This window comes from Odocoileus virginianus, chromosome 27, assembly GCF_023699985.2.
Source record: "Odocoileus virginianus isolate 20LAN1187 ecotype Illinois chromosome 27, Ovbor_1.2, whole genome shotgun sequence".
Lineage (NCBI taxonomy): Eukaryota > Metazoa > Chordata > Mammalia > Artiodactyla > Cervidae > Odocoileus > Odocoileus virginianus.
The window spans coordinates 42,904,413-42,926,249 of NC_069700.1; the positions used below are offsets into that span (position 1 = coordinate 42,904,413).

General features: G+C 53.2%; 5 protein-coding genes across 12 annotated transcripts; 3 read left to right on the top strand and 2 right to left on the bottom strand.

Moving 5' to 3' along the window:
* The first annotated feature begins 1,877 nt into the window (after positions 1 to 1,877).
* Positions 1,878 to 7,453, top strand: CLIC1 (chloride intracellular channel 1). Its single transcript, XM_020897242.2, has 6 exons — positions 1,878 to 2,124; positions 4,289 to 4,398; positions 4,617 to 4,742; positions 4,900 to 5,006; positions 5,615 to 5,796; positions 7,060 to 7,453. The coding sequence occupies exons 1-6, from the start codon at positions 2,086 to 2,088 to the stop codon at positions 7,219 to 7,221; spliced, it is 726 nt and encodes a 241-aa protein (XP_020752901.1). The 5' UTR covers positions 1,878 to 2,085; the 3' UTR covers positions 7,222 to 7,453.
* Positions 7,454 to 7,768: 315 nt separating this feature from the next.
* On the top strand, positions 7,769 to 11,083 carry DDAH2 (DDAH family member 2, ADMA-independent). Of its 3 annotated transcripts, none has more exons than XM_020897236.2 (7): positions 7,769 to 7,995; positions 8,841 to 9,203; positions 9,318 to 9,417; positions 9,543 to 9,616; positions 9,782 to 9,901; positions 10,426 to 10,575; positions 10,766 to 11,083. In XM_020897236.2, exons 2-7 carry the CDS (start codon positions 8,907 to 8,909, stop codon positions 10,880 to 10,882), a joined length of 858 nt encoding a protein of 285 aa, XP_020752895.1. In that variant the 5' UTR covers positions 7,769 to 7,995; positions 8,841 to 8,906; the 3' UTR covers positions 10,883 to 11,083. The 3 variants fall into 3 exon arrangements, with proteins under 3 accessions (XP_020752895.1, XP_070312874.1, XP_020752897.1); XM_070456773.1 differs by lacking the exon at positions 7,769 to 7,995 and adding an exon at positions 8,082 to 8,602; XM_020897238.2 differs by lacking the exon at positions 7,769 to 7,995 and adding an exon at positions 8,609 to 8,703.
* MPIG6B (megakaryocyte and platelet inhibitory receptor G6b) lies at positions 10,244 to 16,441 on the bottom strand. Of its 5 annotated transcripts, none has more exons than XM_020897234.2 (7): positions 15,125 to 15,519; positions 14,531 to 14,605; positions 14,008 to 14,343; positions 13,743 to 13,833; positions 13,328 to 13,368; positions 13,118 to 13,216; positions 10,244 to 12,994 (listed from the first exon to the last, which is right to left on the bottom strand). In XM_020897234.2, exons 2-7 carry the CDS (start codon positions 14,601 to 14,603, stop codon positions 12,921 to 12,923), a joined length of 714 nt encoding a protein of 237 aa, XP_020752893.1. In that variant the 5' UTR covers positions 14,604 to 14,605; positions 15,125 to 15,519; the 3' UTR covers positions 10,244 to 12,920. The 5 variants fall into 5 exon arrangements, with proteins under 5 accessions (XP_020752893.1, XP_020752894.1, XP_020752890.1 ...); XM_020897235.2 differs by having other exon boundaries at positions 13,118 to 13,197; positions 15,125 to 15,517; XM_020897231.2 differs by lacking the exons at positions 14,531 to 14,605; positions 15,125 to 15,519 and adding an exon at positions 16,288 to 16,441 and having other exon boundaries at positions 13,118 to 13,197.
* Positions 13,904 to 18,542, top strand: LY6G6C (lymphocyte antigen 6 family member G6C). 2 transcript variants are annotated; one of them, XM_020897240.2, is made up of 4 exons: positions 13,904 to 14,140; positions 15,926 to 15,987; positions 17,313 to 17,423; positions 17,877 to 18,542. In XM_020897240.2, exons 2-4 carry the CDS (start codon positions 15,936 to 15,938, stop codon positions 18,089 to 18,091), a joined length of 378 nt encoding a protein of 125 aa, XP_020752899.1. In that variant the 5' UTR covers positions 13,904 to 14,140; positions 15,926 to 15,935; the 3' UTR covers positions 18,092 to 18,542. The 2 variants fall into 2 exon arrangements, with proteins under 2 accessions (XP_020752899.1, XP_070312878.1); XM_070456777.1 differs by lacking the exon at positions 13,904 to 14,140 and having other exon boundaries at positions 14,729 to 15,987.
* A 746-nt stretch (positions 18,543 to 19,288) lies between these two features.
* On the bottom strand, positions 19,289 to 21,171 carry LY6G6D (lymphocyte antigen 6 family member G6D). Its single transcript, XM_020897221.2, has 3 exons — positions 21,088 to 21,171; positions 20,846 to 20,992; positions 19,289 to 19,586 (listed from the first exon to the last, which is right to left on the bottom strand). Exons 1-3 carry the CDS (start codon positions 21,140 to 21,142, stop codon positions 19,363 to 19,365), a joined length of 426 nt encoding a protein of 141 aa, XP_020752880.1. The 5' UTR covers positions 21,143 to 21,171; the 3' UTR covers positions 19,289 to 19,362.
* Between the last annotated feature and the right edge of the window lie 666 nt (positions 21,172 to 21,837).

Sequence of the window (21,837 nt, forward strand, 5' to 3'; positions counted from 1 at the left end):
AGTTAAGGAAAAATACTTTTTGTGGGCAGCCATGCCAGCTAGCCAAAGTCAATATTGATGATCAAGGCAGTTCTAGTTATAAAAACTGTAGTAGAGAAAAAGAGAGGCAGGGGAGAAGCTGCCAAACCCGTTTGAGCTCAGGACTGGCCCAGTTTGCCTGAGGCTTCTCCCAGAGGGGAGATTTTTGTGAGGCAGATTCTGGTGGACATGGACCAGCTGGAGCAGAAAAGGACCCTGGGATGTAATGCTGCTTTGACCTGGAAGGGGTCATGTGTGCAGGTTTCAAGGGTCACCTTGGAGGAGATTCCCCTCAACGAACAAATACTTGTTGAATCGTTCTACATTCTTCTGTTGAAAGAAGGTGAAAGTCACTCAGTAGTGTCCGACTCTTTGCGACCCCATGGACTATATAGTCCATGGAATTCTCTAGGTCAGAATACTGGAGTGGGTAGCCTTTCCCTTCACCAGGGGATCTTCCCAACCCAGGAATTGAACCCAGGTCTCCAACATTGCAGGTAGATTCTTTACCAGCTGAGCTACAAGGGAAGCCCAAAAGAGAACAAATATCAAATATATCCCCTCTGTGAGGAGGACAGAGAAAGGCCTTCCTCCAGGGAAGAGAAAACCCACAGAAGAGGAAGCATGAGAGGAAACCACTAACTGCTGGTTCTAGCACCTCTCTTCACTCCATCCGCTCCTCCCCCCAACTCTCTCCTGTTCTTTAAGTTTCAAGCCCTGTTTTGCTCCTATGCTAGGTGTCTTGTTAGACAGAGGGTAGTAAGGAAGAAAGAGATGACTGAATAGGACAGAGATTCAAATGTGGAGGCTGGCATACGTCCTGTTTGGAGAACATATTTTGGGGCTATTTTTCAGCAGATCATAAAGAGTTTGATAGAGCCTCAAAATCAAAGGTTATTGGGGAGGGAGAGCACTATTCTTCCTCTGTCCTCTCTACTTCTTTATTTGTGTCCCTAAGGACTCTGCTGACACTATCTTGTCTGATTTTCACCCTTTCCCCCCACAATAGGACCAGCTACCACCAGCCCAGTAGGATCAGTGCTGCTCTACTCTAGGGCTACAGTAACCCCATGCTTTCCTCCTCATCTCCAAGGCAACCTGTCACCGAGAAAAGGGCAAAAGGCACAGCAAGGGGCTCCAGATGGGGGGCAGAAGTGGAAGCATTAAAGCTGAACAGGCTCCGTGGCTGATTCATGTCAATGTATGGCAAAGACCACTACAATATTGTAAAGTAATTAGCCTCCAACTAATAAAAATGAATGAAAAAAAAAAAAAGCTGAACAGGCTGCCGAATGGGAGAGGACCTCTCCCAGCGATGAGGCCCGTGGGCTCAGCTTCCTGCCCGTGGGCTCAGCTTCCTGTTTCCCCAGCACAGGGCCTGTTATCTCCCCTCCCCTGCCCTACTTTTCACCACTCTCTTCTCTCAAACCCAGCTTCCACTTTCAAGTCCCTCTTGCGGACCACAGTCCTAGCAACCCAGAATTGGGAACTGGAGTCCGGAAGAAACTTGGAGAAAGGAATAAAGGACCACTTTTCCCTTCTATAATTCCCTTTCTGGGCCCTCGGGGACGTGCTCAAGCAGTGTCAGATTTCTTGGGTGAGGGTGGAGTGGGAGTGTCCTCTGATTAAGCAAGCAGGGAAACTGAGGCAGAAAAAAAGTCCCGTGATCAAGGAGACTGGCAGGGACACAAGGCATTTTCCCGAGACTCATCTCAAACCCCCTCCCCCAATCATCAGGGAGACCCGAGGCTCACCCCTCCGGGCCCACTCCCTAGGTCGTCGAGTCCCGCCCCCCGCCCGTCCCCTCCCCAGGTTCGGGGCGGGGCGGTCCGTGAGTCAGCTCCCTGATCGAGTCCGAGAGCGGGTAGAGCTAGAGCCGCTGGGTGTGGAGTACGCTGGACTGGTGGAGAGGCCGCGTCTGGAGTGAGCGGGTCTGATCAGGCTCGTGTGGCGCTGAAGGGCCAGCCCTAGGTCTGGGGGAGAGAATCTCTTCTGTGACACCGCCTTCCCTGCCCGGCCCCTCCCAGTTCCCCCAGCGACGGCCGCTTCCTGGTCCCCGTCGCAACCATGGCTGAAGAACAACCGCAGGTCGAATTGTTCGTGAAGGTAAGAACACCTTCTCCCACTTCGGCCCCCCTCCAAGTTCCTGGAAGCCAACTCTCACTTTTCCCCAGCTCCAGCCTCCACTCCCCACTCCCTTTCCTCTTCGATTCCCACTCCCAGCCCCACGTGCAATCTTTAGTGGGGTGGGGGGGGGGGCGGGAGGGTTGGGAGGCGAAGATAATGTGCGCGCCTAGAGAAATCTAGGCTCAACCCTGAAAAGTTTGTAAAAGTGCAAGTTTCCAGCAGCCTAAAGGACAAGAAGATAGAGAAAAGGGAGGGTTCCCAGGAGTTGAGAAGATTGACGGAGTGGGGGTGAGGGAACAGCTGATAGGAGACAGAGAGAGAAGGGGCCAGCCGGAAACCTAACAAGGTTTGGGTTGGGACCGAGGGAAACAAGCCGGAAACCTAACAAGGTTTGGGTGGGACCGAGGGAAACTTCAGGATAAGGGTCCTACAAAAAGATCAGAGGGTGAGGCACATGGTGGGGGAGACTTGGAGGGTGTGTGTGTGTATATGTGTGTGTGTGTGTGTGTGTGTGTGTGTGTGTGTGTGTGTGTGTGTGTGTGTGTGGCGGGGGAGGTTTCAAGGAAGAGGGTGTGGTAGGGAGGTCTGGGAGTGGGACCAAGTGAACTGGGAAGAATTGGTGGGGTGGAAGGAGACAGGAGAGTGGGAGTGGAATTCCAGAAGCTGGCGTGGGGGTCAGAGGTGGGGGTCCAGAGGTGATGGGGTCAAGAGCCAATGTCCTGGGGTCTTGGAGAAGCAAGAGAAAGGGTGGTGGCGGGGAGATGAGAGTTGAGCAGCGGCTACCACGAGGGTAGATGGGAAGAGAGAGCAGAAGGAGCGCTTAGGACATGTAGGGTTTGGGGGTTATAGAAACGAAAGAAAAAGAGCCGTCCCAATTCTGTCTTCTCCGTGGGTGTTGATGAGGAGAGGTGGTCCCAAGGTATTTGCATATCGAAACCTCAGGCTGCAGCTTCTGCCGTGCTGCCTGCCACACTAGACTTGTATTCTCTCGCCTCTCCAGACCCCTTCTCTGTGCTCCTCCCTCCCTTTAGCGACCTCCCCCTCCGTCTGTATCTCCTGGCTCGCTGTCTCCCCACCCTTCACTTTCCTGTCTCCTTTCCCTCCACTTCCCCTCTTTTGTTCCTCCAGCCTTTGTGTGTCCCAGCCCGTTTCTCCCTCTGCTTTATGCCAGGGCTTCTCAGGCGGCCATTCCCTCTCCCTCAGTCATGCCGGGGTCCGCCCCCTTAGGTGTGGTCCCCACCTCACTCTCACTCTTGCCTCCGGGGCTATTTTTACTCTTGGGTGGGGCTGCGCTGCAGAGATTCCAGTCCTGGGTCCTACGTAAGGAAGGTTATCTGGAGCCAGGGGACTTGCTCTGGGAGACCCCCCCTCCCCTGGCAGTGCCCAGAGAAGAGGGAGGTGGCATTGTCTGCCCAGGCCTCAGCCTCACAACTCCCTGCCCCCACTGTTTGCCAGGAAGGAAGCTGCTGAGACCCAAGACACAGTGAGATGAATCACCCTCAGCCTAGGGGGAGGTGTCTGTTGGGGGATGAGGTCAGGGATTAGAGAGCAGCCCCCCCTACAAGGCCCTCCACACCTCGAGGGTGAGGCTCTGAGCCCCTTGACTCCCCACCCAGCTGCTTGGGTCAGAACTCCTGCTTCCAAACCCCTGCCCCACCTCTCCTGTCTTCAGGCTCTACTTCCTTCAGGAATCCAGGCCTCTAGCCGACACTGCTGGCTTCAACAAAGGCCCTTTCTAGACTCTATTTCATGGGTCAATGTGAGAATTAAATGAGTTATGGCATGTAGAATACTTAGAATAGCACCGAGAAAGGTAAATACTTCTGCCCCCATTAGTCTTCCCTCTCTAGGGTCTAGCTCCTCCAAATTCTCCAAAATCCATTCCCTGGGCCTTCCTCCCATTGTCCTCGGTTCTCTGGGAAACCAGAAGCTTACCTTTGCAGAAGATATTCTTAATGATCCGTCTTAGGTTTGACCCAGAGAGTGCAGAGCCCAGTTATGTGGGGAGCTTTTAGCGGTGAGACTGAGTATGTGTCATGACTAGGCAGAAAGCAGCCAAGTCTGGGAGTAGGAGATGCAGAGAATGGCCTCAGGATGAGTGGGGTACACCAGGCCTAACCTTGGGCTGGGGCTTCCTTTCCAGGCTGGCAGTGATGGGGCCAAGATTGGAAACTGCCCCTTCTCCCAGAGACTCTTCATGGTGCTTTGGCTCAAGGGAGTCACCTTCAACGTCACCACTGTTGACACCAAGAGGTAGGCCCACTTCTCTTCCTCTAAACCCCTCTTTTTTTTTCTCTCTCTCTAAACCCCTCTTACGTGCACACAGGTGCACACTCATTCACCTGAGTCCTTCTATCCTGAACCATTCTCCCAACCCCTCCATCTGAAGCCCCCTCCCACCTCCCTCCACCTCCCCTTTCTGGGTCTCCCTAACCCCCTTTTCCTGACCTTACGCCTGGTCTCTCCTCCAGGCGGACTGAGACGGTACAGAAGCTGTGCCCAGGAGGGCAGCTCCCTTTCCTCCTGTATGGCACCGAAGTGCACACAGACACCAACAAGATTGAGGAATTTCTGGAGGCTGTGCTGTGCCCTCCCAGGTAGAGGGGAACTTGGAATGGGAAGTGGGGGAGCTGGGAGACTCTGGGAAAAAGGGGTTGAAGAAATGGAAAACAGGGATGGTGGTGGGGCTAGGGCAGGCGAGCTGAGGCTCCTCCTCGGAAGATATCTTATCCAGTTTCTCCCATTGGCTTTTAGGTACCCCAAGCTGGCAGCTCTGAACCCTGAATCCAACACAGCTGGGCTGGACATATTTGCCAAATTCTCTGCCTACATTAAGAATTCAAACCCAGCACTCAATGACAGTGAGTCTTGTGGGTTAGAGGCCTGGGTCCTAGGAGGAATGGAAAAGATCTAGGGATTCAGGACACCTGGATATTCAGATATCAGGGAGATGGAGCAGATATTGGCAAACCTTACTTCAATTAAAAAATAATATCAACTCTAGATCCAGATGACTTGAGTACAAATTCTGGTAGCTGTGAGCCTTCGGGGAATTCATTTCACTTCTCTGGAAATCTATTTTCATATCTATAAAATGAGGATAATAATACATACTTCCCCGGTTGATGTGAGAATTAAATGAGTTTTTGTATGTAAATTGCATAGAAGAGCACAGAGAGGGACTTCCCTGGTGGTCTAGTGGTTAAGACTCTGTGCTTCCAATGAAAGGTGCATGAGTTCGATCCCTGGTCGGGGCACTACGATCCCACGTGCTGTGCAGTATGGCCAAAAAAATAAAAGAAAAATAAAGAATTATAAAGATATATATATATATAAAAAGAAGAACACAGAGAAAATGAAACACATTAGTGTTAGTTATTATTGTTTTGGACTTTCCTCCCCCCACCATGGGCCTTCTTGGACTTTATCGATCTTCTGATGTTCTTACCAACTCCCTTCTCTTGCACAGACCTGGAGAAGGGGCTCCTGAAAGCCCTGAAAGTATTAGACAATTACCTGACATCCCCTCTCCCAGATGAAGTAGATGAGACCAGTGCTGAGGATGAGGGCATCTCTCAGAGGAAATTTCTGGATGGCAATGAGCTCACTCTGGCTGACTGCAACCTGTTGCCCAAGCTCCACATAGTACAGGTGAGTAGTGATTGTGGAAGGAGTAGGTGGGAAGTGGGATGACTCTTTAAGGGGCTCCCATGCAGGCTTCCCATGACAACCACTCCAAAAGTGGTTTCTTTCTGAGAATGGTTTCCAATGGCAGACACCACCCTATTCCTTCTCTGCTATCTTTGCTGGCAAGACCACTGCTTGGGAGAATTAATTACGTTCCACGATGCAAGGTGTGGGTGCAAACAGACTGAGAGTAACACATTCCAGTATTGCTTTCAAGAATGCTCTTCCTGTCTCTATCGTTGCCAAATCCCCAGATCAGACAGACCAGGCTTTTCCTAAAATCAAAGTTTTAAGTCATTGTTTCAGTCTCCACTTCCTCTTGTGGAAGATGAAAACTGCTGGTTCCCTTGTTTTTGTCACAGCTCAAAGCTATGGTTTAGTTTGTGAAACGTGGGCCCAGTGTCAGTCTGCTGCAGAACTGTGTATTGAAAATCTCTGTATTTATTTATTTGGCTGCACAGAGTCTTAGTTGTAGCATCAGGGACCTTTGATCTTGGCATGCTGCAGGTAAGTCCCTGCCTGCAAAGGATCTGAAATCTAGCTGAGAAAATAACTTTCACATGAAAGTTAATAATATATGATTAAAAGCCAAATGACAAGTAGACAGAAATTGCTGTAGAAATTTAAGAGAACTTTATAGTTTGTGAATTATATCTCAAAATCAAGAGGAGAAAACAAGCACCATGGACTAGAGTGGTCTGAAAAGGGGCTGTTTATAAATGGCCAAGATTTCAGTAAGTGGAGAGAAAGGGTGAAGGCCTTATTAGACGAGAGTTAAGATGACTACAGGTGATCATGTGGGAGATGAGTCATAAGGACTGATGTTGAAGCTGAAACTCCAATACTTTGGCCACCTGATGCAAAGAGCTGACTCATTTGAAAAGACCCTGATGCTGGGAAAGATTGAAGGCAGGAAGAGAAGGGGACAACAGAGGATAAGGCGGTTGGATGGCATCACCAACTCAATAGCCATGAGTTTGGGTAAACTCCGGGAGTTGGTGACAGGGAGGCCTGGCGTGCTGCAGTCCATGGGGTCACAAAGAGTCGGGACTGAGTGGCTGAACTGAACTACACTGAAGAGTCATGAGAAAAGAAACCAGGTAGCGGACTTGCTTAAATGCCTGGATTTTATCATGTAGGCTGTGGGATAAGGGAAGGACCAAGGGCATGGCAGCTGGTGTGACTTCCCTGAGGCTAACCTATTGGTCCTCCTTCCCGCACCCCTAGGTGGTATGTAAGAAGTACCGGGGATTCTCCATTCCGGATGTGTTTCGCGGAGTGCATCGATACCTGCGCAATGCCTATGCTAGGGAAGAGTTTGCTTCCACCTGTCCAGATGATGAGGAAATCGAGCTGGCCTATGAGCAAGTGGCCAAGGCCCTCAAATAAGGCCCTTCCTAGGGCTCCCCGGCCCCCCTCCATTTTCTCCACAAAGGCCCTGGGTGGTTTCCACATGCTACCCAACGGACACACTCCAAAATGGCCAGTGGGCATAGAATCCTGGAGCACCTGTGCAGGGCTTGCTGGGGGCGATGAGAAGCAAGGATGGGGGATCTGCGAGAGATTTTTGTTGTGGGGTGGGTTGGACAATGTATTTCAGTAATAAAATATAGAATGACAATCTAGTGTTTTTATACAAAACGGGGGCTTGAAGTGTGAATAACAAGGAAAGAAGAGTAGGTCAATGACCTTGAACTCCTGGCAGAAACCAAGGAATTTAGAAGAGGGGTGCTTGTGATGGGCTGCCATTTTTATGTGTAGGTCCACGATAGTGCTATCTTGGGCTCCATGCCGCATTTGCAGCCCAGCCGCCGGGGCTGGCCTGATCTGGGTGGGTCTGGGCAGCGATCTTGGGGCGGGGCGGAATTCCGAGAAGGGGGGCGCGCAGTTGGGGTGGAGTGGGCGCGGCATAGCAGGGCGGAATGGGCGTGACCTCGAGGAGCCCCGCCCCGTCCCGCTTAGACAATGCCCTGGAGCCGCCAGACCGTCGTGCCCCCGACCCAGTGTAGTACTTGAGCTCGCCTACTCGGGGACCCCTCAAAGCCAAAGCTCCGGTCCCCGACGCTTGAAGGCTACGACTCTCTTCTTCACCAACTCTGTCCTCAGGGGGGTGGGGCTCCTGCCAAGATCACTGAGCGGCAAGAGCAGCGGTGGCCGCTGGAGGTGAGTCTGGGGTGGGAGGTGTCCCTTGGACTGTGTGCAGGCTGGAGTTCCGGAATGCTGGGCCCGTGCTTGCGCCGGGACAGTGCGGAGGGTCGACATTTGGGTGCGGAGCTGAGTCGGGGTGGACTTTGGGGAAGATGGGTCAGGAGACTGGGGGACCAGGTCCTGACGCCCCGAGTGGCGCCTGCTCCCCAGAACCACGCCCCCCAATTTCCCCGCCCCTCGGATTTTGTTTTAGACCTCTCCCAGTCCTCCGGGACTCAATCTGGTTTACACTGGGTCGCGCTAGGGACGGAGTGACTGACTGGGGTGGAGAGAGGATGTTTAACTCCTTAGGCTCTATTCCCTCCTCCTTGACCCTCTCTCCCTTTCTCCTTCGGACATTCAAGACTTTCATCCCCCAGGCTCTAACTCTCTCCCCAGCTGTCTCCTCCTGTCCCATCACCCCTGTGGGTTCCTCGCCGCACTTCGGGTCCCTAAGGCAGCGAGCAGCTGAGGGTTAAGGGGGCGGGGCCGCTGCATTTTTGGGGAGTGAGCGCATCCTAGCGGCTGCCAAGAGGGGCGCCTGGCGGGGACCTCTCAAAAACCCCCAAGCAGGGGGCAACAGGTGTTTTGGAAATTAGGGGTCCCGATCTTGTTCCTCCGACTCCCCCTAAAGCAGCAGATCCGCTAGGGTGCGGGGTGGAGTGAGGTCCGCAGGAGAGGAAGGTCTGGAGGGGGTGGGGCGGAGTGGGAGGGGCGCCCGGAGAAGGCAGACGGAAGACCCAGGCGCTCTTAACCATCCCCCTACGCCCTTCTCTGCATGTCTCTCTCTCTGCCTCCCCCCTTTCTGTTTCTTCTCCCAGACAGGTGAAGTAGAAAGAGAAAACTAAGAAATCAGCGCAGCCGGAGGGGGCGTCTGTGTGGATGGGATGGGGACGCCAGGGGAGGGGCTGGGCCGCTGCTCCCATGCCCTGATCCGGGGTGTCCCGGAGAGCCTGGCGTCAGGGGAGGGTGCGGCAGCTGGCCTCCCGGCTCTGGACCTAGCCAAAGCTCAGAGGGAGCATGGGGTGCTCGGGGGTAAACTGAGGCAGCGATTGGGGCTGCAACTAGTAGAACTGCCTCCTGAAGAGTCGCTGCCGCTGGGACCGCTGCTCGGTGATACCGCCGTGATCCAAGGGGATACGGCCCTAATCACGCGGCCCTGGAGCCCCGCCCGCAGGCCAGAGGTGAGCGCCTGGGCACGGGTTCGAGTAGGGGGAAAGAAGGATCTGGACATCCCGGGCTTTAGGGAAGAATGGGGGTGGAAATATTTGTTTCGTTCCCTCTTCTCCTGCCCTAAGGTCGATGGAGTCCGCAAAGCCCTCCAGGACCTGGGGCTCCGAATTGTGGAGATGGGGGACGAGAACGCGACGCTGGATGGCACTGATGTTCTCTTCACCGGTGAGGTTAGGGTGCCTGCACCCTGGGGCCTGGTACAGGGAGGCTGTCTTTGGTAGAATGGGCCACATCGAGCCTTGTTTCCAACTCACTCGCGCCTCATACCTCGACGACCTCCCTGGGCTCAGGCCGGGAGTTTTTCGTAGGCCTCTCCAAGTGGACCAATCACCGAGGAGCTGAGATCGTGGCAGACACGTTCCGGGTTAGGAGCGGGGGTGGGGGTGGGGGGAGCCGGGGGTGGATGGGGTCGGAGGGACCTGGGCGGGGAGGAGAGGGGAGGGACTGGGGGGACTGAGGAGGAAGTGGCTGAGAATAGCCTGTGTTTAGGCTATCCCCGTCACTGAATACTTTCCCTTGTTCCCTCTAGGACTTTGCCGTCTCCACGGTGCCCGTTACAAGCTCCTCCCATCTGCGTGGCCTCTGCGGTATGGGGGGACCCCGCACCGTGGTGGCGGGTTCCAGCGAAGCGGCCCAAAAAGCTGTCAGGGTGAGAAGGGGCGGGGCTAGGGTGGGGCAAGTTGGGGGCCTGCCAACGACAGTGGGCGTGGCTCTAGGCCCAGGAGGCGGGGAGAAGGACAGCTCTGAGAATTAGCGCCAACCCCTACCCTCACTGTGCTGTCCATCTATATGAGAAAACAAGTTACTATAAGCGGGACAAGCAGCTGGAACACCGAGGAACAGGGACAATTAACATCATCTTCCGGGGTTGCACGAAACTCTATAAAGGGCACCTAATCTGTGTCTTGAAGGATGGATAGGATCCACGGGTGGGGTCTGGAGTAGCACAGAAGTGGATAGCAGGTGGAAAGAACTGCCTGTGAGTCCCAGGTGGAAATTAGCAAAGTTAATTAAAGTACTCAGTGTCTGACACATAGTAACTGACATGTGGTTGCTGTTATTATTATTCCACAATAATGTGACTCTTTCCCCCACCCTTAGCGGTGGTAGCACAGCAAGACTCACTTGTGGAGAGGCTGAGCCTTGCGTGTTTCCTCTCTCTTCTCCCCCAAGGCAATGGCAGTGTTGACTGATCACCCCTATGCCTCCCTGACCCTCCCGGATGACGCAGCGGCTGACTGTCTCTTTTTGCGTCCTGGGCAGCCCGGCCTGCCCCCTTTCCTCCTGCACCGCGGAGGCGGGGACCTGCCCAACAGCCAAGAGGTGAGAGAAGGCAGGAGCTCCACCACCACCCCCAACTAGAGAAATGGGGCTCAGGCCTTCCTTGTGGGAGGAAGAAGGGGTGCCTTTTTTAGAAGCCCGAATGGGGCCACTCAGAGCTGGCTGAAAGGGGGCCCCGCCTGTGGGTCTTGGAGTCTCACTTCCTTCTCCCCACATGCTGTCCTCCCTGCAGGCACTGCAGAAGCTCTCTGATGTCACCCTCGTACCTGTGTCCTGCTCAGAACTGGAGAAGGCCGGCGCTGGGCTCAGTTCCCTCTGCCTGGTGCTCAGCACACGCCCCCACAACTGAGAGCCCGACCTGGGGGTCCTGGCTGACCAGGGGTAGAATGGCATAGGAGTAGAAGGGGAAGGAAGGTTAGATAGAGGATGGTGATTAGGCAGTAGTGGGGAGAAGACCCCAAGATAGAGGAGGGCACAGAGTGAGAAAAAGGATAGAGACCACTGGGTGAGTCCTTTCCTCAAGAACTAATAAAATAGAACTGACCTTTTAGACTGGACTGTGACTGGTGTCTTCCTGGAGCAGAAGGACAAGGGCAGGGCTAAAACCCCAGGTTGGGATTAGTGCTGGGGAGGAGACCTCCTTCATTCATCAAACCCTCACTCTACACACCCTGACTCATTGTCCAGCCCTGTTGTGGGGGCTTGGGTACAAGATGGACAGGAAAGAATTTCTCTTGTGGGCAGCATGTACTGGGCAGAGAAGAGAAAATATGAGTGAGTCACTCACTGAATTTATCTAAATGTCAGATGATTCAGAGACTTGGAGATCAACAGCCCATCCCCCAGCTGATAGGAGGAAATGACATTTCCAGGGACATTCATTTACCGAGGCTTAGCAGTGAGAGAAAAAGGGTCAGTCTCCTGATATCAGGGAACTCACAGTACATGAAAATTTCTTATAAATTGAAATACAGGTTGTAATGGAACAATTCACAGGAGGCTGTTGCTATGAGAGAAATAAGGGGCTCCAGAGGGCATCAAAGTATATGCAGGAGTGGGCTAAGAGGGTCAGAATAACTTCCCAGAAAAGATTACATTTGAACTGAGTCCTGAGGATAAATAAGAATTAGCCAGGCACATGGTGAGAAGGAGACAAAGGGCAACCCAGGAAGAAGGAACTGCAGTGGGCACAGGCATATTTGTGGGCTGGGGAGAATTTCTCAAAGGCTTCATGTTCTAGGCATCGAGTGACAGAGATAAGCCTGGAGAGTAAGTAGAATACTGTAACACCTTGAAACCAAGGCTGAGGGCCAGAACTGAAATACTGCTGAAATGTAGGCGGTCAGGAGGTTAGCATTCAGGGAGATTCTGGTTTCAGTGAGGAGCACAAGGACAGGAGAATGAGATGAGCCTGTGGGAAATCCAGGGAGGAACTGAAGCGAGTACACTCAGGTGGCAGTGCTGGGCATGCAAAGGGTGTGGATTTGATGACGACATTAAAATAGACAGGACTTGGTTTATCATGTGGGAGTGAGAGGAAGGAGGTTACATGACTCCCACTTTCTGGCTTGGGCAACAGGGTTGATCAAGAGAAGATGCATGGAGGAAGGTTTAAATAAGTGGCTTGGGAAATGACAGTGCGTTGGCTTTTGGACCTGCTGTGTGCAAAATACCTAGGGTCAGCCAGGCAGGGATGTCTGAGGGACAGTTTGGAATTCTCATATCAGAGATGGGAACTGGAGGGAATTCTGGGTGTTGTTTGCAGTTAAAGTAAAGGCTGAGGACTGGCTGTGGATGACACCATCCTAGAAGAGGGAGAAAAGCAGATATTAAAAAGACAAACCTGGAATGGTGGGGAATACTGTGGGAATAGGGAGGAAGGAAAGGGAGTCCAGGAGGAAGACACCGACATTAAAGAAAAACAGAGCTTAAATAAGAGAGCAATCAAAGGTCAAGCCAGATGAATGCTAACAAAACATCTAGTGGGTGTGGCTATTAATACCTCACTGGCAATCTCATGGAGACAGGTGAGTAGTAGGAGCAAGGAAAAAATGGAAGAGACAGGTGTAGGCCCTTGGTTCAAAGAGCTTGACTGTCAAGAGAAGTGAAGAGATAGGGCAACGATCTAGGAGTTGCTGGTGTCTTAAGGTGGGGAAACAGGTGTGAGAGACAGGGGTAAGGAAGGACCAAGATCAGCAGCAGAGATAGCCTGGAACCTAGGTCTCTCAACTCCCAGTCTAGTGCTCATTTCTATCCCATGGTGCCTGCCTTTGTCAGGTGAAGGGCCAAGAAGGGGAAGGGTGTAATGGAGATCTGGGAGCCCCCAGCTTGTGAGGTTTGCTGTAAAGGCTTCCCTTCAAACTACAACAGCATAGATGGTGGAGGCATCAGCAGGGACCACTGGGGACAGTCGGTTGGACCTTCTGAGGGCCATATGATCCAGGTCTGCGTAGAGCAGGCTCTGAAAGGTGGGGAGGAAGGCAGGAGGGTCTCAGAAGTCTGACTCCCCTGGGTATCCAGGCCTCTCTCCCTCCACTTGAGTCAAGGATTCTGGCCAACCCCCATCCCGCCCCCAAGCCCTTACCGGCTCCTGATCCAGGTCCCCTGACATCTTGGGCTCTTCCTCCTCTTCTGGCCTCTGGGGCTCGGCTTTCACGAGTGAAACTATGTGGGGGGGACAGAGCTGAAGGATTGAGAGAAGGTGACCAACTTGTCTGCTCCCGGCAAGGGCTCAGACTCAGACACTGGGTGGGGAATGTGCGGATAAGGAAAAGTGCGGGGGAGTTAGTCTCACCAAATCTGGGGGTTGGTCGAGGCGGATGAGGGGGCGAGCGCCTGTAAGGGATGGGTAAGTCTTTGAGAAGCACTAACCGTGTCTTGCTTCGTTGTGGGCGCCCCCACCCCGGACGCGCCAACAACGACCCAGCCAGTTTCAGGCTCTGACCAGGAAAATAACGTAGGTTCCACCCCCACGAATACATCAACTCACGCGTGGAGCCTGCTCCGCCTCCATCTTCGCCTTCTTAGCTATGGCTCCACCCACCAGCCCATGGCCTCGCCCCTCAGTTCTAACCTCCCCCCTCAGTTCTAACCTCCCCCATTCATCTCCAAACCACATCTGATCTAGCTTTGGTCTGCGAAAGTTCTGGGCCTGCCCCTCCCTCCTCGGGTCAAGACCCTTTCAATCAGGCTCCGCCTCTTGTGCTCACCTGCGCCGCCAGCAGGCCCAGCCCACTACTCCGAGGCCCAGCACCAGCCCAGTGCCCAGCAGCGGGATCAGAATCTGGGAATACGACGACCCTGGGGGAACGTTGGAAGCGGGGTGGGAGTAGTTGATGCCGAGGTCAGGGTGTGGGGACAGAGCGCTAGCCGCCCCGCCCCCACCCCCGTCCCAGGAACCCCCAGCCGAGGCCTCTCTCCCTGCTGGGGGCGTGTGTCAGAGTAAGGTCCCTGCGCATGAAGGCATAGACCTACCCAGAGCTTTGCAGTAGGCCCGGTCTCCCAGCACATGAAGCTCCGTACGGCTCTCCTCGTCTTGGCGACCCTTGCAGATAAAGGTGCCCGAGTCCCCCGCGCTCAAGAGCAGCTCCAGTCGCCGGATACCAAGGTCCAGGGCATTTATGCGGCCAGCAAAGGGCTGGGCGGGAGACACGGTGGGGGTCCCACTCGGTGAGGCCCACAGGATCGGGCGGCGTCCTTTGGACAGGCCTTTGCAGGCTGGGAATCTAGGTGCCCAGACCCAACGGGTGGGTTGTGAGACCCCTATGCAGGAGAGATTCACGCGGTCCCCAGGGTGGCCGTTCAGTGAAGCTATGGGAGGCCAGAGGCATTGGTTAAGAGAAGACCATAGGGCAACACGACCCTCCCACTTAGTCTGATGCCTCTCCCGTGCTGTCTTGCCATCCTGGATCTTCCCATATACATCTCACCCTCCTGTTTCCCCTTCCTCCTGCCTCAATCTTTCCTCCCCCATTGCAGCTTTGCTGGGATGGCTTACCCCCTGGGTCCCCTTGGGCCCTCGACAGCAGCAGCAGCGGCAGCAGCTGCAGAAGCTGCAGAACCAGGGTCATGGCTGGGATGTGGTGGGAAGAGGAGGGCAGTGAATCAGCGGAGGAGACCGGAGGGAAATCAAACGGGGGTGGAGAGGGAGACCGCGAGTCTGGGGGCACTGATAAAGGGTGGGGGAGGGGCCACCAGCTGCCCAGATCCGTCTGGGAACCCTCAGAGGCAAGTTCACAGCCCTTAACCAGTGCTCACTTAAAATGTATGCTGGGGTCCTTTACACAAGCACTTGTGCAGTACTCAAATCTTGCAGCATAGCAGTTGCCGTGAGCACCACTATTTCTGGATTCTGACTGTCTGAATTCAAACCTTGATTTCACTATCTACTAGCTGCGAGATGTGCACAAGTCACTTCTGTGAGCCTGTTTGCTCATCTGTAAAATGGGCATAAAGGCACCTACCTCATAGAGTATTTGGAGAACTAAATCAAATAATACATGGAAAACATCTAGAACAATGGCTGAGTCATAGGAGCACTATGTGCTTGCCATTATGACTATTCCTATTCCTATTTTAGCTGCTACCTCACCTTTCTGTGCCCATTCTGTCCCTCCTGGCCCAAGGAGCCACACCCAACTGAGCAGGTTTTGGCTCAGGAGGTGCTTTGGAGCAGATGTACAGCCCCACACCCTCGGCCTTCACTGCACCAGAGGAACCAAGGCCAGGCCAAACCCAAGTGGAGCTAGGGCAATGTCCTGAGAACTTCAGGGGTCCTGAGGCAGCCCCTCCTTAACAGGCAGCTCCAGCCCTTGCCTCTGCTGCTATTATGTCACACAAACCATGGTGACATCACAAACCCTACTCCTTCATCCTGTGGCTGAGCAGGGCTTGGGAAAACAAAGTGGGGGCTGAAGTGAGATGAATGTGATGCTTAATTCCTGCCTACATGTCCCTACCACTGCCCCCCAGGGACCAAAATTTGGTAGTCAGCTGGGGCTGCACCCCATTGTCCATTTCCCAGGAACCAGGAGATGCTGCTACCACCCCAGCCACTATAACATCACAGGGGCCTTTAGTGATACTTCTCCAGAGGATTAGGCAGACAGAGATGTTACTCCTGGAAGCCAGGAGGGTGTGTCTTAGATGGAAACCAAGAAGCAAAATGGAGTTAGTCACTGCTGCACCTGACCTTCCCACACCTGTCTCTCCCATCCCCATCCCACTCCTCCACTGGGTCCTGCTTAGCCCCTCCCTAAATGGGGAAGGAGGGGCCACCAGAGGCCAGGGAGGGAGGGACTGTTGTGATTATAAACTCCAAAAAGGCCACTCAAGTCCCAGAGCCAGAGTCGGATCCCTGAAGTCCTGCTCTGTCGGCTGCTGCCGTTCTCAGGACCCTCACCATGAGAGCCCTTCTCCTGCTCTCCTTGTCTGCTCTGCTCTGCTGGGTCTCAGGTGAGCCCCTGGGGCCCCTCAGGATGTGGTTCGCCTGGTCAGGATTTTTACACCCTGCCCCAGCCACTGCCCTACAGTACCCACAGATCCTAAGCACCCTCGGACCCAACTGGCTTGGCTCTCCTGTGCCCCTGTGACAAGGTCCTTGCTCTGTTCTCCTCCATCTCCATCCTTCAGCTTCTTTCCCACCTCCCAAACCCACTCTTCTAACTGCCCAGGGTTACAGGTTCCCGGATCCCCAATTCTCATAAACTCTCATATCCAGTTCCCCTTCCAACCCCACTCCAGGATCCAGTTTACCTGCTTTCTCCTCTCTCCACCTGCACTCAGCCAGGGTGTCCTCCCAGAAACCTAAGCATCCGGCTGGGGCTTCTTTTGCCATCCATCCTCCCATCTACTCCATCAGGGACTTTGTGCTCTGTCCCTCAAGCAGTGGTCTTTCCTAGATCCCCTCCCCACCCCGCTCCCCACTGGGGTGCATGCTTCCAGGGACACAAGTTCTGTGGAGGATTCCAGGGAGCCAGGGAGATTGCCCAGCCTTCTAGGGAATGTCAAGGTTGCTCACCCCAGGATGAGGTGGGTTTCACTGAGAGGCAATCACCGGGCTCCTCCACCCATGGCCTGAACTCTTCCTTCTCTCAAACCTTGAATCAGATGTGGCAGGAACCTTGGGGGCACCTTCTGTGCTCATCCTCTCCATTTTGGTAAAGTGCTCAGATCTATTCTGATGATCTGCCTCTCAGATACTACTCCTTTCTGTTGGAGACCTACCAGGGTGGGAGGATTTATTCTGGGTCTGCTTGCTCTTCCCACATCCTTGGTGGCCCCAGGAGGTAAAGAATGCTTTGCTTAACTGGCACCACCCCCCCCCAGGTGGCTTTCTTGCCCACCTTGAGCTCCAAGCCATTCCTGCAAGTGTTATAACCTCCATGATTGATTTTTACTTTGAATATTTCTTCCTATTTCATCTCTTCATCTGTAACCTTCTGAATTCCTTCATCTCCTCCCTAGACACCTACACATTCCTTCCCACTGGTAGTCTCACATTCCATCCGCCCCCAGACCCATTGTTGGTAACTGCCCCTCTTGACTCATCTCCAGATGAGTTGGAGTGAAGAAAGATATTCAGGGTGTGGGCCATTCACAGACCAACTCCACCCTCACCCACTTCTACATTTTTTTGCATCCCTTACCTGTTCTGTCCCTAGCTCCCTAGCAGACCAAACAGGTCAGAATCCCAACTTGACTGACTCCTCTCCAACCCCACCCACCAGCTTGGCTCATCCCTTGGTGAGTCATATATTCTGTCACTTGTGTCTTCCTAGCTGATATTCGATGTCACTCCTGCTACAAGGTCCCAGTGCTGGGCTGTGTGGACCGGAAGTCCTGCCGCCTGGAACCAGGACATCAATGCCTGACAACCCATGCGTACATCGGTACCATCCCCTTCTTCAGTGGGGAGGGGGGGCCAGTGGGGGACTCTATGGCTGGGGCTCAGGTGGAACAGAGAACTACAGCAGTGATAATATTTGGCCAAGCATTACTGTTTCCCAGGCACCATCCTATATCTTTACATGGATTGTTTGAATTTATGTTCATGACATCCTATGATGTGGATGCTATAATTATATTGAGGAAACAGCCTCTGAAAGAGACAGGAACAGATCCAAAGCCTCATGGGCAGCAAATGATAGGCCCAGGATTGGGGTGAGGGGGCAGGATAAGGAAGTGCAGGAGAAAGCTTAGACTGAGAAGAGATACAGAAGGGCAGGGCCAGGGGCAGAGTTGAGAAGGCTGGAAGCCCGAATGGGGTGCATGGGGTGGGGAGACAGGCCCAGGCATGCCAGATGCTTGTCTTTACTAACCTCTTTGCTCCCTCCTAACCCCAGGGAAGATGTGGGTTTTCTCCCGACTCGACTGTGGCACACCAGGAGAGCCCTGTAAGCCAGGGGTCAACCAAACCAACCAGAAGGGGGGCCTGACCTATAACACCACCTGCTGCAGCCAGGACAACTGCAATAGCCCAGCCCCTCGGCCCACACCAGCCCTGACCCTTGTCTTCCTCACCTCCTTGGCTGGCCTTGGCTTCTGGCTATTGCACTGAGACTGGCTCCATGGCTGCCCCTCCTCCCATCTGCCTTCGCCTGAGCCTCTCTTGTGTTTCCATACACCCTGCTTCCCTTTGCTCAGAAAAGCATCTCTCCAGATGCTTCATATTGCTTTAACTAGACAGCGGTCTCTCCATCCATCTTTCCACCCACGCCCTCCACTCTGCTTTCCCAGAGACCCTTCCCATTTCCCTCGACACCACTCCAGATCCTCCATTGCCTTCAGGGAGTGCTCCCCACTTTGCTTCCTGCACTCTCCCGTGCCCTGTGTAAAGAGCAATTGGAATCTGGACCTGAAATGGAGTTCTGTCCTGTCTCCAGTGAAGGCTGCCAGGAAGCACCTGATAACCTCACCGTATAAGCTGACACTTCAAATCCTGGCTCCCATACATACCTCATCCCCATGCCCACCCCTTTCCATTCCAAGTAATAAATGTGTAAAGCCGATCTATTGTGTGTGTATTGTCAGAAGATCTATTGTCAGCAGCCCCCCTCCCAGGAAATAACACTCTCAGCCCCAACCCTCACCAAAGGGCCCTTCTGGGAGTTTCGCTGTGAGGCCAGGGTTGGGACAAAGGGAGAAACAGGTTTTTCAGACCTGTCTTTTCTTCCAGTGTCTGGGGGTGGCCTAGTGTTTGCAGAAACAATCTTTATCCTATATTTAGGCCACACCTGTGTTGTACTGCCAGGAAGGAGGTGCAAGCCTGACTTGCAGGCTCCCAGAGCGGGTAGGAGAGTTGCACAGGGATGGGACCTGGGACCCTCCTTCCAGGCCTCAGTCCCTCAGGTTAGAGTCAGAGGCCTCACCTGGCCTAGTAGGTGGGGCACCAAGGCACTGTCCTGTCACAGGGTTTACATTTTCTTTCTCAATTCCAAATAGTCATATTGGGAGTCAAGTTGCCAATGGGGGGAAGGGGAACAAGCCCAGACAACCAGACTCACTGATTCCTGGTGGCCAGCCCAGAGCCCGCTCCCCTCAGTGATCCTTGTTGCTAAGGAAGACTCTCCCTGGCAACAGGTAGGAGTCACTTAGGGCAGATTCGCCATTGTCCTTTGGGGTTTAGTTGGTTAAGAAGTGTACCACTGTAGCTAAGTCCACTGATCCTTGATAACCCCTAAACTAGAGCCTGGATGCCCCTGCATTACCCCTTCAGCCCTCCTATCAACAAAAGATGGAATTTTCCAGTCAGCTCTGGAGTGGTCGATAGATTTTAATGGCTCACAGATCTCCTTTATTTCCTTGCTGCCTTCTCCACCCCTGCTCCCATTACCCTCTCCAGAGTCCTGGCAAGAGCCAGGCCAGCGTGGTGACTGCTGCAGCCACGATGCTCATGGGGGCTGCAGTGCTCGCCACAGCACCGTTGCACAGGTCACCGATGCAGCAGTCCCTGTGGGTTGTATAAGTCACGTCTCCCACCACTTCTGTCTCCACTCGATTGCAATGATGGGCTGCCACGCAGGCTGGATGGTGATGAATCAAGGTCACTGAGGCTGAGAGAGAAAATGAGACTGGGGTGTTGAACTGGCTTGAGGACTTGCCTTTTGGGGCAAAGCAGATATGATTTCAAGGAGCCCAAAGGGATCCTCCGCCCCCTCAAAAAACACCTCCCTGAAACCAAGTGATCACAGTTAACATGCTGACATCGTGAAGCCCCAACAGCATCCACTGAAAGGGACCAACATGACTTCTTTCCCAAAACTCAGGACCTCAGTCTAATCATGAGAAAATATCAGGTTAATCCAAATTGCAGGAAATCTTTAAAATAACACATCAGTGTCAAGTATCAGAGATCAAGTGAAAGTATCAAGATCAAGAAATACAAAGAAAAGAAAAAAAGTGTCAATATCATGGAATCTAAGGAAGACAGCACTGTCACAGAGAGGTGACAACTAAGATAGGAAAGCAAAAGGCGGTAGATCCTGGATCCGAAAAAGGACATGAAAGGGACAACAGGCTCCATCGAGTAAGGTCTGTAGATTAGTCCTACTGAACCAGTGTTATTTTCTGATTTTGCTAATTAAACTGCAGTCATATGGGCTTCCCAATTGGCTCAGTGGTAAAGAATCTGTCTGCCAATGCAGGAGATGCAGAAGACGAAGCTTCGATCCTTGGGTTGGGAAGATCTCCTCGAGATGGAAATGGCAACCCACTCCAGTACTCTTGCCTGGAAAATCCCATGGACAGAGGAGCCTGGTGGGCCGCAGTCCACAGGGTCACAGAGAGTCAGACACAACTGAGCGACTAAGACACTAACCACACACACACTATGATTAAAATATGGCAGTAACATTAGAGGAAGTTGGGTAAGGATATACAGTGCTAACCTGTACTATTTTTTAATAAAATTAACTTTTCTGTCAATCTAAAATTATTTTAAAATTTAAAACATTAGAATATACATACACACATACCTCCCTGGTCCTTAGCTGATGCCTGAGAGTAGGAGTTTGGTTGAATATTTCGGTCCCTACCCTCAAGGTAGAGAGCTTTTTCAACCATTTGTGAGTACATGCACCTATGAGTCTTTCTGGAGGGTAAAGAGGAGGGAGGTGAGGCCACGCAGACAGCAGGCTTCCGGGGGCTCAGTGCCAGGAGCCAGAAGGGGCTCCAGGCCGCTTCATTCTGACAGCGGCACCATCTGCCCAGAGCTTGACTGAGCCTGGAAGGTTCTGGAAGCCAGAAGGACTGAAGTAGTAGGGGCTGGAGGCAGGGAGGGTCTGGGAAGAAGGGGGACACCCTGAGGACTCACGGTTTCCAGACAGTTTGGTTTGTGCCAGGTCTGGTTGGGGTTTGCGCTCCAGGAAGCCGCAGCGTTCACCCTCTCCGCAAGTGGTCACCGTCTCTTTGCAGGAGCCACTGGGGCCTCCACCGCAGTCATAGCACCGCATGCGGTTTCCTGGTGGGAGAGAAAAGGTGCTGGACCGGGCGCTCCGGGGGCGGCTGGCACAGGGCGACAGGCCTGTGTGACAGGTGCCCCGGCTGCCTCCTTACCCAGGGCAGCCCCCAGCAGGGTGCTGAGCAGGATCCCAGCAAATAGGGAGTTCATTGCATCTGCCTGTGTCTGTAGCACCTCTCCCTCCCTCCCACCCCCCTCCCTGGTCTCCCCTCTGCCAGCCTTTTATCCCTGTTGCCTTTGGCTTTATAGGGCAATAAAAAGGAAGGAAAGAGTCTGTCTCCCCTAGAAGGCACCGGGGCCCCAATAGGGACAGGGAGGCCCCCCTGGGGGAGGCCTTCCCAGGAGAGAAAGCGCACTCAGCATCCTCTGATGTCCCTGAACTCCTCCATCTCAGAAACACTTCTAAGACGGTGGCCCCAGAACTCCCAGGGGTCCCTAAGACCCTTCCAGAGAGTCCTGGACAGTCTTCCTTTTCCAACTACATATCTGTCAGATTTTCTTCATATATTCAATCAAAATCCCAACAGGCTGAATGCAAAAGCAAATGTGAAAACCCAGCCATCTTCTATTTCTTCTGTTAAGCCCCATATTAAACAGATTCCCCAAAGGGTAAAGAAATGCCACTCTTCTCACTATACTTTTGGAAAAGACATTATTTTTCACAAAAATGTGTTTTGTTAACATGTAACAGTTTCTGACCACTGTGTGGGTCTTTCCTGGTGGCTCAGTGGTAAAGAATCCCCTGCCAGAACAGGAGATGCACATTCCATCCCTGGATGGGGAAGATCCCCTGGAGGAGGAAATGGCAACCCACTCCAGTATTCTTGCCTGGAAAATTCCATGGA

What these genes read in the sequence shown, in the direction of transcription:
- MPIG6B (XM_020897231.2), bottom strand. Translation starts at nt 16,381, where the DNA reads ATGGGAGGATGGATGGCAAAAGAAGCCCCAGCCGGATGCTTAGGTTTC. An exon ending in GGCCTACTGCAAAGCTCTGG is followed by an intron (nt 13,834 to 14,007) that starts GTAGGTCTATGC and finishes ACGTTCCCCCAG; the next exon opens with GGTCGTCGTATTCCCAGATT. An exon ending in GGGACCTGGATCAGGAGCCG is followed by an intron (nt 12,995 to 13,117) that starts GTAAGGGCTTGG and finishes CCCACCTTTCAG; the next exon opens with AGCCTGCTCTACGCAGACCT.
- LY6G6D (XM_020897221.2), bottom strand. Translation starts at nt 21,142, where the DNA reads ATGAACTCCCTATTTGCTGGGATCCTGCTCAGCACCCTGCTGGGGGCT. An exon ending in CCTGCTGGGGGCTGCCCTGG is followed by an intron (nt 20,993 to 21,087) that starts GTAAGGAGGCAG and finishes CTCTCCCACCAG; the next exon opens with GAAACCGCATGCGGTGCTAT. An exon ending in AACCAAACTGTCTGGAAACC is followed by an intron (nt 19,587 to 20,845) that starts GTGAGTCCTCAG and finishes TTTCTCTCTCAG; the next exon opens with CCTCAGTGACCTTGATTCAT.
- CLIC1 (XM_020897242.2), top strand. Translation starts at nt 2,086, where the DNA reads ATGGCTGAAGAACAACCGCAGGTCGAATTGTTCGTGAAG. An exon ending in GCTGTGCTGTGCCCTCCCAG is followed by an intron (nt 4,743 to 4,899) that starts GTAGAGGGGAAC and finishes ATTGGCTTTTAG; the next exon opens with GTACCCCAAGCTGGCAGCTC. An exon ending in AAACCCAGCACTCAATGACA is followed by an intron (nt 5,007 to 5,614) that starts GTGAGTCTTGTG and finishes TCTCTTGCACAG; the next exon opens with ACCTGGAGAAGGGGCTCCTG.
- LY6G6C (XM_020897240.2), top strand. Translation starts at nt 15,936, where the DNA reads ATGAGAGCCCTTCTCCTGCTCTCCTTGTCTGCTCTGCTCTGCTGGGTC. An exon ending in TCTGCTCTGCTGGGTCTCAG is followed by an intron (nt 15,988 to 17,312) that starts GTGAGCCCCTGG and finishes GTGTCTTCCTAG; the next exon opens with CTGATATTCGATGTCACTCC. An exon ending in GACAACCCATGCGTACATCG is followed by an intron (nt 17,424 to 17,876) that starts GTACCATCCCCT and finishes TCCTAACCCCAG; the next exon opens with GGAAGATGTGGGTTTTCTCC.
- DDAH2 (XM_020897236.2), top strand. Translation starts at nt 8,907, where the DNA reads ATGGGGACGCCAGGGGAGGGGCTGGGCCGCTGCTCCCATGCCCTGATC. An exon ending in GCCCCGCCCGCAGGCCAGAG is followed by an intron (nt 9,204 to 9,317) that starts GTGAGCGCCTGG and finishes TCCTGCCCTAAG; the next exon opens with GTCGATGGAGTCCGCAAAGC. An exon ending in ACCTGCCCAACAGCCAAGAG is followed by an intron (nt 10,576 to 10,765) that starts GTGAGAGAAGGC and finishes TCCTCCCTGCAG; the next exon opens with GCACTGCAGAAGCTCTCTGA.